General features: G+C 35.4%; 2 protein-coding genes across 2 annotated transcripts; one reads left to right on the top strand and one right to left on the bottom strand.

Annotated features, from left to right (window-relative positions):
- On the top strand, positions 1,351 to 4,173 carry LOC109850418 (probable polyol transporter 4). The gene is made up of 2 exons (XM_020420436.1): positions 1,351 to 1,708; positions 2,593 to 4,173. Exons 1-2 carry the CDS (start codon positions 1,504 to 1,506, stop codon positions 3,957 to 3,959), a joined length of 1,572 nt encoding a protein of 523 aa, XP_020276025.1. The 5' UTR covers positions 1,351 to 1,503; the 3' UTR covers positions 3,960 to 4,173.
- LOC109849820 (probable prolyl 4-hydroxylase 3) lies at positions 4,588 to 10,147 on the bottom strand. Its single transcript, XM_020419703.1, has 8 exons — positions 9,809 to 10,147; positions 9,638 to 9,719; positions 8,257 to 8,354; positions 8,076 to 8,173; positions 6,343 to 6,472; positions 6,048 to 6,235; positions 5,747 to 5,834; positions 4,588 to 5,150 (listed from the first exon to the last, which is right to left on the bottom strand). The coding sequence occupies exons 1-7, from the start codon at positions 10,009 to 10,011 to the stop codon at positions 5,761 to 5,763; spliced, it is 873 nt and encodes a 290-aa protein (XP_020275292.1). The 5' UTR covers positions 10,012 to 10,147; the 3' UTR covers positions 4,588 to 5,150; positions 5,747 to 5,760.

Below are 10,477 nucleotides of genomic sequence, written 5' to 3'. Positions count from 1 at the left end.
AAAGTAGACATATCATTTCCTCATTGGGAAAAAAATTGAATAGTATCTTTATTTTTTTAATTACTAAAAAAGAAAAATCTCCGAACACGTTTTAAGTCTCTACTTTAACATTGTGATTTTTCCATCGCAAACAACTTTTCATAATGAATCTAAATTTGTGAACCGGAATTGTTGAGTTTTAGAACAATAAAACATAATTTTATTTATCTAATTAAGGCAAAAAATAATTTTATATTAGCTCCCCAGCCTCCCCTCATGATAGAGAAATACTCGTCTCTAGTACGTGTACGTCACTCTCCCTTTTTGCTTAGAGCTAGAGACAGAAATATTTTAACATGAAGATAAGTTAATTAATCAGGTTATCTAAGCAATAGACGATAGTTCAACTTTAAACTCTAATATTAACGGGAAAAAATACGCTAACTAATATTCATAATTTAAACAACAAGATATTTTGGAAAGGTACCAGATAAGTGCAATTTAGATAATGAGAATCTTATTTTAGACCAAAACCACGTAATCAACTATACAAGAAATTTTTTTCTAATACAGATGGGGAAAATATCTTTTAAGACAATAAATATAAGTATAGAGGAAAGTTGAGCTTCTGTCCTAAGTTCCTCATATTATGTAAACTAGTGTGCACCATGTGCAAAGCACGGTCTTCATTTTTTATTTTTACTACAGTAATTTCTGTATTTAAATACAGATTTTTATAAAAGTGCTACAGTAAAAATTTTAAAAAATGTTGCAGTATCCAGCCTTAGCTACAGTGATAATACCACATTAATGTTTTTAAACGCTACAGCCCATGTCTATGCTACAGTAATAATACTACAGTACTATCTATTGTTTATGAATAGTGACTCTTGGATCGAAGTGTCTGTGCTACAGTAGTAATGCTACAGTACTTTATGAATATGAATCTTGGATCCTTCTATTATCTAATGCGAGGATCCAAGATTCATTATTTTATGCCATGGCAAATTACTGTAGTATTGTTATTGTAGCACAGACATGAGAATCTTTATGCTACAATAAATCACTGTAACATTATTACTTTAGCATATGCGGGACTGTAGCGTTTAAAAACATTACTGTAACACTATTACTGTAGCTCAGGCGGGATACCGTAACATTTAAAAAATATTACTGTAGCATTTACAAAAACTGTATTTAAATACAGAATGCTATAGCGGGAAAAAAAAAAGAACTCGTGCTTTGCACGAGGAATAGATAAAGTTTTGTCCCTTAAAATTTATGCAATAAAAAACTCCTAGTAAGGACTTACATGCAAAAGGAACTTAATATCTTTGCTACAAAGAAACAGAGGGAAGCAGGCGAGTGACTTTCCTGGTCTACTCCTCCCAACAAATTCGCGTTGGTTCTGTTCATTTGATATTTCAATTCAATCTCATTCATCAATCCAAAAACTTCCCTCTCAAAAAAGTCTCGTCTCTCTCTCTCTAGATCTAGCCTCCGTCGTTCTCTCTCCTTTCTCTAATGGGTCTCATGGATCCTGAACCCATGAGCAATGGGGCCGAGCCCAAGATCCCAAAGCTCAAGGGCAAGTACATGAGAATGGATGGGCAGTTCAATGAAGAGATTGAAGAACCAATTCGAAGAAAGAGAGGGAGGAGTGACAGTGAGAAGTATGTCTTTGCTTGCGCCGTCTTCGCTTCTCTCAATAATGTGCTCCTTGGATATGGTGAGTTTTTTTTTCGATTAATTTTAGTCTTTTTTAGTGTTTTTGAATGTTTTGGGTGATACCCATTTGGAGAATCCGGATTTTAGTTGGTTTTTTGAGGGTTTTTGGATAATTTGGGAGATACCCATTTGTGCGTGGGGGATTTATTTTTGGGGGTTTTGGGGGGTTGAATTGGTAGGATTATGGTCTAAAGATTTGATTTTGGTCAACGATATTAATTTCCGATGATAGAGTAGTTCATTTTTATGATATTTTAAGTGACAAATAATAGTTAACGTAATTAGTGAGTATATGACAGTTTTTAAGTAATAGTCATGCTAGGTATGAATGGATCTGAATTTATTGAAATTTTTGTGGCATGTCAAATATATTTGCTCATATACGCATGTTATTCGATTTATAGTTTATATTTTACATATCATTGGATCTTTATGGTCAAATTTGATTCTCTTTAAGTAATATATGGGCATCAATGAACTTATGATATTTGCTAATTTTATAGACGGCCTTAACTGAGTTGAATGGAGAAAACAAAATCATTCATGTAAGCAATCCAAAAATTTCAGGGTGGGGTCAGTCTTACGAATTTCGTTATCACGATGCATTCTGGAAAACTTTGCCCTTTCCTTCAAAATTTTGAAGCGTGAACGTTTTTTTTTTTTTTTTCCTTCTTTACATTTGGATAGTGTGTTCTGTGTAGTTTATGCAAATTTGGGCGAAGGGAAAGGATAGTTAGTGCCAAAGAAATAAGCTTTTTGTGTATAGAAGGAGAACATTCTTCAAATTCTCTATTATCATGTTCATTCTCAAGGAAACTATGCACATCCTAAGATAACAAGTTCTTGAGCATTTATAACCTGAATGCTCGCTTAATTTTCTCACAGATGTGGGTGTTATGAGTGGAGTCATTCTCTTCATGAAAGAAGACCTCAACATATCAGAAGTACAACAAGAAGTCTTAGTAGGATGCCTAAGCATTGTCTCCCTCTTAGGCAGCCTTGGTGGCGGCAAAACCTCAGACCTAGTCGGCAGAAAATGGACTATAGGCCTCGCCGCCATAGTTTTCCAAATCGGTGCAGCCATCATGACCTTCGCCCCGAATTTCCTCGTCCTCATGATCGGTCGAATCATTGCTGGTATCGGTATAGGGTTTGGAGTCATGGTTGCCCCTGTGTACATTGCAGAGATTTCGCCTACTATCGCTCGAGGCACCTTTACGTCCTTCCCTGAAATTTTCATCAATTTGGGTATTTTGCTCGGCTATGTGTCAAATTACGTGTTTTCTGGGTTATCCGCACATATAAGTTGGAGGGTGATGCTCGGGGTAGGAATACTTCCTTCTGTTTTCATTGCATTTGCATTGTTCATGATACCAGAATCGCCAAGATGGTTAGTGGTGCAGAAACGAATCGAAGAAGCTCGATCTGTACTACTTAAGGTTAGCGAGAATGAAGCAGAAGCTGATCAGAGACTGGCAGAAATACAAAAAGCTGCAGTAGGTTCAAATGAAGGGAAAGCAGTTTGGAGAGAGATATTGAGGCCTACTCCTGCTCTACGTCGAATGTTGATCACTGGATTAGGGATTCAGTGTTTTCAGCAGATAACGGGTATCGATGCTACAGTTTATTACAGTCCAACGATATTCAGAGATGCTGGAATTAAATCAAAGACTCAGAATCTTGCAGCAACGATAGCTGTTGGTGTTACAAAAACTGTGTTTATCTTGGTAGCGATAGTCCTGATTGATAGAGTTGGCAGAAAACCGCTGTTATATGTTAGTACTATCGGGATGACTTTTTGCTTGTTCGCATTAGGGTTATCTCTTTCATTACTCGGGCACGATATTGTGTCCCCAAATGCCGTGATTGCACTAGCGATATTGGCGGTTTGCGGCAATGTTGCATTTTTTTCGGTGGGTATGGGACCAGTCTGCTGGGTATTGACTTCTGAGATATTTCCTCTTAAGGTTAGAGCTCAGGCTTCCGCTTTTGGTGCAGTTGGCAATAGATTGAGCAGTGGATTTGTTGCTATGTCATTTTTGTCGATGTCTGAGGCTATATCGGTCGGAGGGACGTTCTTCATTTTTTCAGCGATCTCTGCGTTGTCGGTTGTTTTCGTGTATTTCTGTGTTCCCGAGACAAAGGGGAAGTCTCTGGAGGAGATTGAGTCTTTGTTTCAGAGTGGCAGAGATCAGTGGAATCAGATTGAAGTTGAGCTTGAAGACGTTCAGCATTTAGTACAGAAAGAGTAGTTTCACTTGGGAGGTTCCCTCTCTTATAAAGAACTGATAGAGTTGCAGTTGGTGATCGGTGATTTTTCTGTAGTCAAGAAATGTGGCATTGTTTTTTGTAGACGTTATACCACCGGAATCTTTCTCAGATAAAGTCTGGGTCATGTTTGATGAACTTTTGATGTACACGTGTGTAGAAGTTCAACTGGAAGAAAAAAAAAAGGTATTCTTTGCACTCCAAGTCTCCAAGCAAATTTTTCTTTTAGATGATCCTTTGCTATTGCATTTGCATTATGATAACTGGTTTAAATAATGTAATTGGGAAAGCAAAAGGCTATGTTTTTTCAGTTAATTCTGTTTATAAATTATTAAATTTTGGTGGATAAACTATGTCTTACGTCACTGGTGATTGAAGAGAAATTGAAAGGGCTGATATATTAAGAGTATTAGGAATTCATATTGATCAAAATTGTGTAAAATGCGGAGAAATTACTGAAACCAGCAATCATTTGTTCTTTTACTCCGTAATTTGTTAAACCTGTGTCTTTAATGTAGAACCTCTAGATGCAGAGTGAATAACATCATTAAACATCATAAACTAAAGAAAATCAAGCTCATAGCATCTTATATACACTTTTAAACATGTCAATGAACATAATACTCTTCTCTTTTCTTCAAGATTATAGTCTTGTTGACGCATTTACACCCAACTTACTGAATTCAATCCGAGATACATTTCATTAAAACAAAACTTTATGAATATCTTTGTAACCTGAATCCATTAAAAGAAAATGACATCGTAATATAGTATTTCCATCCGTATAAGAGGGGAAAACAAATAAATAACAATCAATCTTCTGAAATAACAACATACTCTAAAACTCTATATCAACTGATACTGTTTTCTTTGGCTTCAAGACATCTAAAACTCTACGCACGACCTATTCCTCTTTCCTCCAGCCTTAATGAGCACAAATATGGTGCGTGAAGAAACGTACGCAGCAGCAAATACCACAACCAGTTTCCGATTCTATACAAAGTTAGCTTCTAATCACAAAATAACCACCTTTTATTCCAATCGTCAAAAGTTTACAGCATCCAGAAGGTAAATAATTCAATATGCAGTCAGGGTGTTGAGGGATTGTTTGCTCAAAGAAGCGCCAGTGGTATTAGCTACATGAAACTGATTTTTTAACCTGCGAAAAAACCAAACTGGAAGAGGAAAATATTCATCAGCTCCAGTGACGATGAATTGTTATGGTTCACAGGGTAAAGGGCAAATGGGTAGGGCTAAATTTCACAAAACTATCATGAACTTCAGTAAATTGTCATAAATTTATTAGAGTGGACTTTTTCACTAAACTACCATCCATGACAGCAGTTACGAAAGTTGTCACATACAAAGCAAGCAAGTCATTTTTGCCCTTATATACTATATATATCATCCACATTATCATTGTTAACTTTGTGAGTTGATGATAGATACAAATAAGGGAAACTTAAAACCTTTTATCCAAGACGTTGATGCCCTTGACAACAATTTTCAATAACTCAGGGTATTTTCTCTGCAGTTATGAAAGTTCATGGTAGTTTCTCTGATAAACAAGTTTATGGTAGTTTTGTGCAGAACTCCACAAAGTTTATGGTAGTTCTGTGAAATTTTCCTTTTTATAGTATTACATTTTGCATAGAGTTTTTGGAGTATAAAATAATATTTGGAAATCTAGAGAAATTTTGAGGAAAATAGATGTGTACATGTATGAAGGTTAGCTTATCACTTTCCCTAATCAATGAAAGAATGAGAGTACCTTAGTTTGATAAGTTAAACTTTGTACTCATTCACATGCATCCATTTTGTAGATGACCACTTATTCCCCTTAATCACAGGGCATCCACCTGCATAGTCACAAATGAGGTGAATAAGTAACACCTTGTTTATTCTTACAATTAAAAAAAGAAAAGTTGTCCATAAGGTCAGTGAGTGCACTTCATATTTTAAATAACATCAGCGTCCAAGAATCAATACATAATTACAAAGTTTTAGTAGAATGTAATTCTCTCAACCCGAGAGAGAGAGAGAGAGAGAGAGAGAGAGAGAGAGAATCATACCGTGCAAACTTAACGGATCTAGAGTAGCATCAGGCTTCATACTCCAGAAAAGCAACGCATCTCCCATTTTTGGTTTAACAGAAAGACCCCTCTTGCCGCATTCTGATAGCTCATTGTACCATGGCAGAGAACTGCTGTTCACATTTGCAGAGGGGAAGATTGTCTCACCACCCTCTTCCACATCAGAACTACACAAAAGCCGACGCATAACAATAGTGCAAAGACAAATATCAGACTTCAATGAGAAGTATAAGCTTGATAAGATATCAAGCAAATTAAGGGGCAAGAGACATACAGATACATCAGAACTGTAGCAATTCGCTGTCCCCCATTTTTTGTGTTGAATTCATCAAGAAAATAATCAAAGTGAGGTTCATACTTCTGTCCAACTTCATAATGTAGAATCTGGAGCCCCTCTCCATGCTCTGTAAAACATGAAGATGTTGTAACACTAGTGAAACAATGAGGGTAGAAGAAGAAAAGGTCACACATAATAACAATACAATAAATGAAATAAAATATGAAGATGGGCATTAAAAGCCAAACAGGTAAAGAAAACAGCCTCCTTGTAGGTTTTTCTCAAGCTGCATCAGGTTTGATATGTTGTTCATAATGAATGTGAATTTCAAATTCTCCTGAGAATTGAGCTACTAGTTTGTGGAGGTGCATGGCTTCATAAACATCCTGTAGAAAAACGAACTTTATTTGTTTCTTTCTATATTTTATACAACTCAAAATAGTCATGTTTAACATGCAAGAAACTCTACTAGTTAGGTTCTACTTGGATACATATAAAATTCACAGCAAAAGCTAGTATGCTAAGCAAGCTAACACTCTGATCCAGGACATGCTGCTACTAATTTATCTGGGCTTTCTATTCAGTTCATTTTCTAAAATCAATACAAATGGTTACCCTACATTAAATTCTTGAAAAGTGGTTGAAGGTCTTATTTTAGGGAGGCTCAAGTTTCTGGACTACGAAGATTCTCAACATAAATGTGTGTCTTGGTAATCCATGTGATTAGGAGGAAAGTTTTCATACATCAGTGCCAAACCTACAACAATGTCAACCTTTAGTACTGCCCAATAATATATGCTCTTTTGTCATCAACTAAGAATCACAACATCTACCAAGTCATTCCCATCTCATAACAACAAATTGATCGTACAACCGTATGCAGATCAACAATTCACTGAAATATATAGATAATAAAAGTTTCTTCGACTATATTGAACTAAAGGATCTTCCCAATCTGAATCAGGTTCGGGACCTAAAATACTAGGACCCATTAGTCAAATTATGACCCAAGTTGCATAAGAAAAAAAGTTCGGCCTAAAGGCATGTTTTGTTTGTGATATAGCTCCTAGCCATTTTATACGCCTTCAAGCTTATTTTGTCTCAATTTTATTTTCCTTCTATAATCTTAATTTATGTGACATCCACTAGGATAGTCAAAAATATATCCGAACTAATCAAAACAAAACTAGCAACAAAGCCATCAATTAATCATTTAAAATGGCTTTAAATGATGCATATACTGGAAATTTAGTTTTTCCCCATACACCACAGAAGAATTATGAGGGTGTTTGAGAAGACTTATTTTTTGAAGGTTAAAGGTTATGCTCGCTTTTTGTGACTTTTTGCTTTTTTCCTAAAAACGCTATAAAAATTATTTGGGATTAACAGTAATTTGTTTGATCACACCTAGTTTTTTTAGTTTTCAAAAGTTGGTGTATACTAGCTTTTTAAAATGGGACTTACAAGCTAACCTGTTTGGCATTATACCAAATAGGTAGGAATGAAAAAGCTAGCTGAAAAGCTAGTTTTTATTTATTAAAAAAAAAGTCCTCCCAAACACCCTCTATATCTACCCTCTTCTTCTTATACAAAACACGTTAAAAGGAAATAAATATCTACTACTGCTATTGTAAGGTGTGAAAAGCATGCTAAAAGGATCACAACAGCGAGTAATGAAATTTATTAGTCACCAAAAAATTACGTAACATGTAAATCTCCTGGTCACATACCTACAGGTATAAAGGTAAAATCAGCAATCCTTTTCTCGATTGCCTTAATTACTTTGTCCCGACCTCTTGGGAGAAACATGCCTGAGCTTGTCCGCACTCTGATTACATGTGAATTACAAAATGCTAAGCATATCTCAGATTACTAAATAAATCAGAAGTAGTGATGTGTGCAATAGCAAACCTGCTGTCTTTACTCTTTCCTGTACTGCTATCCACAACAGTTGACTTTGTCATATGAGGCTCAGCTAGTTTGATTAAATACTCACATTCCTCCTTGGACTGACAAAGCACAAAATATTCAACAAAATTACTATTGGAACTTCAATAGTGTATTCTTACAATTCGTGAAGCCGCTCTTTGGACTAAAAAACATAAAACATTTTATTAACTTATAATTGGAGATTCCAATACTATTCTCAAAATTTGTAAAGAATGCACAGAAAAGGGAAGAAAGTATTAAAATCATCATACAACCAAGACGAAATGTCAGGAGGTGTCAATAAGAAGATTTAAGAAAAGGATAACAAATGAAGCAACTAGAGAAAATATCAAACAGGGATCAAGAAATCTAGTAGAAAATTATCAGCTACCCATTCTCACACATAAATTATTTGTTTGCAATGACAACAAGGAGAGAATTCATCGTTTTTTCATTGGCTGCTTTTTTCGTTCGGAGTTGGTCTCAACACAGCAACTATAACAGAAAATAATTGAATCCCAGTAAGCTATGGGATTCATTTCAAGGCAGCAAAAGGCATGAAAGAATTAACTGTTTGGTGTGCTGCAAAAGTGAATTGCAGCAAATGTTGCGTGCAACATTTGTTGCAAAAAATCAACTTCAAATTCGTTGTTTGGATTATCTGCAATTTATTGTAATATTTGTATTTCCAGTGAAAATCATTGTTTGCTTGACAACAAGTTCCGGAAAAGTTGCAAATGATTTTCTCTAGATTTGAACTAGAATATTGGTATCTGGTGAGGTGGCATTTATTTTTATTTTTAATTTCCTTTTGGGAAAGTGCAGCTTTTACTTCTGTCAAATTGGTTGCAACTTTGGTGGAAGCTTTTTTCCACAAACTATTAGTGTACTTGTGTTTCCTAATTACAATTTAGCAAACCAAATACGGGAAATACATATCGGCAGTGTTTACATTTGTAGCTCCCTTTTCACACAATCAAACAAGCCCTAAGTAAATGCACTACCAAGGATCTAGAAATGGGTACTAGACTCAAATTAAATCAACTAAATTTGGCAGGAAAAAAAACTACTACTACAGTAAATACAGTCCGTCCACAACCCATCTTCATATTTATTTTTGCATGATCCTACTCTACATAGTTTAATTCCTCAACGAAACTATGCAAATTCTTTCATCTCAATTACTACTATATTATGCAAATATCACAGAAGAGTTCGAACATTAAAATTTTGAGCATGCAATACAAAACTGAAAATGTACTATAATCTAATTCTAATGACAATCCAATGATTTTTTTACCCACACAATTCAATATTTTCCCCGCAAATTTGAAACAAAACAAAGCAAAATTAAATTACTCACCAGGAAATTATGGTAAACAAACGCCCTAGGCTGCCACGACAAGATCTCCGTCCACTGTTTCCCTCTCACCCCCATCCCATCCCTACAAAACCCCAAAAAAGTTCAAAAAATAAAATAAATAAATAAATAAGAAAAGGAAAAAAAAATCATCAGATCCAATCAAAACCTTACGTTTCAACCACCGATCTATGCTGTCGTCTATGATCAACTTCATCTTTCGGAGCGTTATCGGAGCTAATCGGAAGCGAGAAGATCCCGAGAGCGAGGAGAATCAAGAGAAACATCGAGAGGGTGAGGAGACCGGCGAAGATTAGAGTGTAGGGCGACGATCTGCGGCTTGGAAAGGATCTAGGGTTTCGTGAGCTCCTCGCCATTGCAGGACGAAGATGGAGGCTTGAGTTTTTGAGATCTCGGATTTATTTTGGTCGCGGTATTTTTTTTTTTTTTTCCTTTTTCTTTCCAGAAGAAGTTTTGAGAGAGACGAGCGAAGAATCAAGTTGAAATCTTTCTTGATTTAGTTGTTAATGCAGAGTTAATTGACTTTTTGCAAATTGGACCCTTTTAATGGTTGCGCTTTTGCATGTATAACCCCCTAAGGGCATCTCCAACCCTTTGCCTCAAAATGGTGCAAATTTTGCACCAAAATGGTGCAAAAGTCACATCTAACAGTAATTCATCTCCAACCCATTGCACCATTTTTTGCACCAAAAAGGAATATTCTCAGTATCTTTCTTTTTATCTACTTTTATATGATTATTTTTTATTCCCTATATTTTTAACTATTTCAACAATTAACCCCACATATCAAATTTTATTTTTTCACATATTTTCCAAACAAAA

Source organism: Asparagus officinalis, chromosome 7 (assembly GCF_001876935.1).
Source record: "Asparagus officinalis chromosome 7, Aspof.V1, whole genome shotgun sequence".
NCBI lineage: Eukaryota > Viridiplantae > Streptophyta > Magnoliopsida > Asparagales > Asparagaceae > Asparagus > Asparagus officinalis.
Note: the sequence above shows the minus strand (reverse complement) of the source record. Positions and strands in the feature narration are given on the sequence as shown.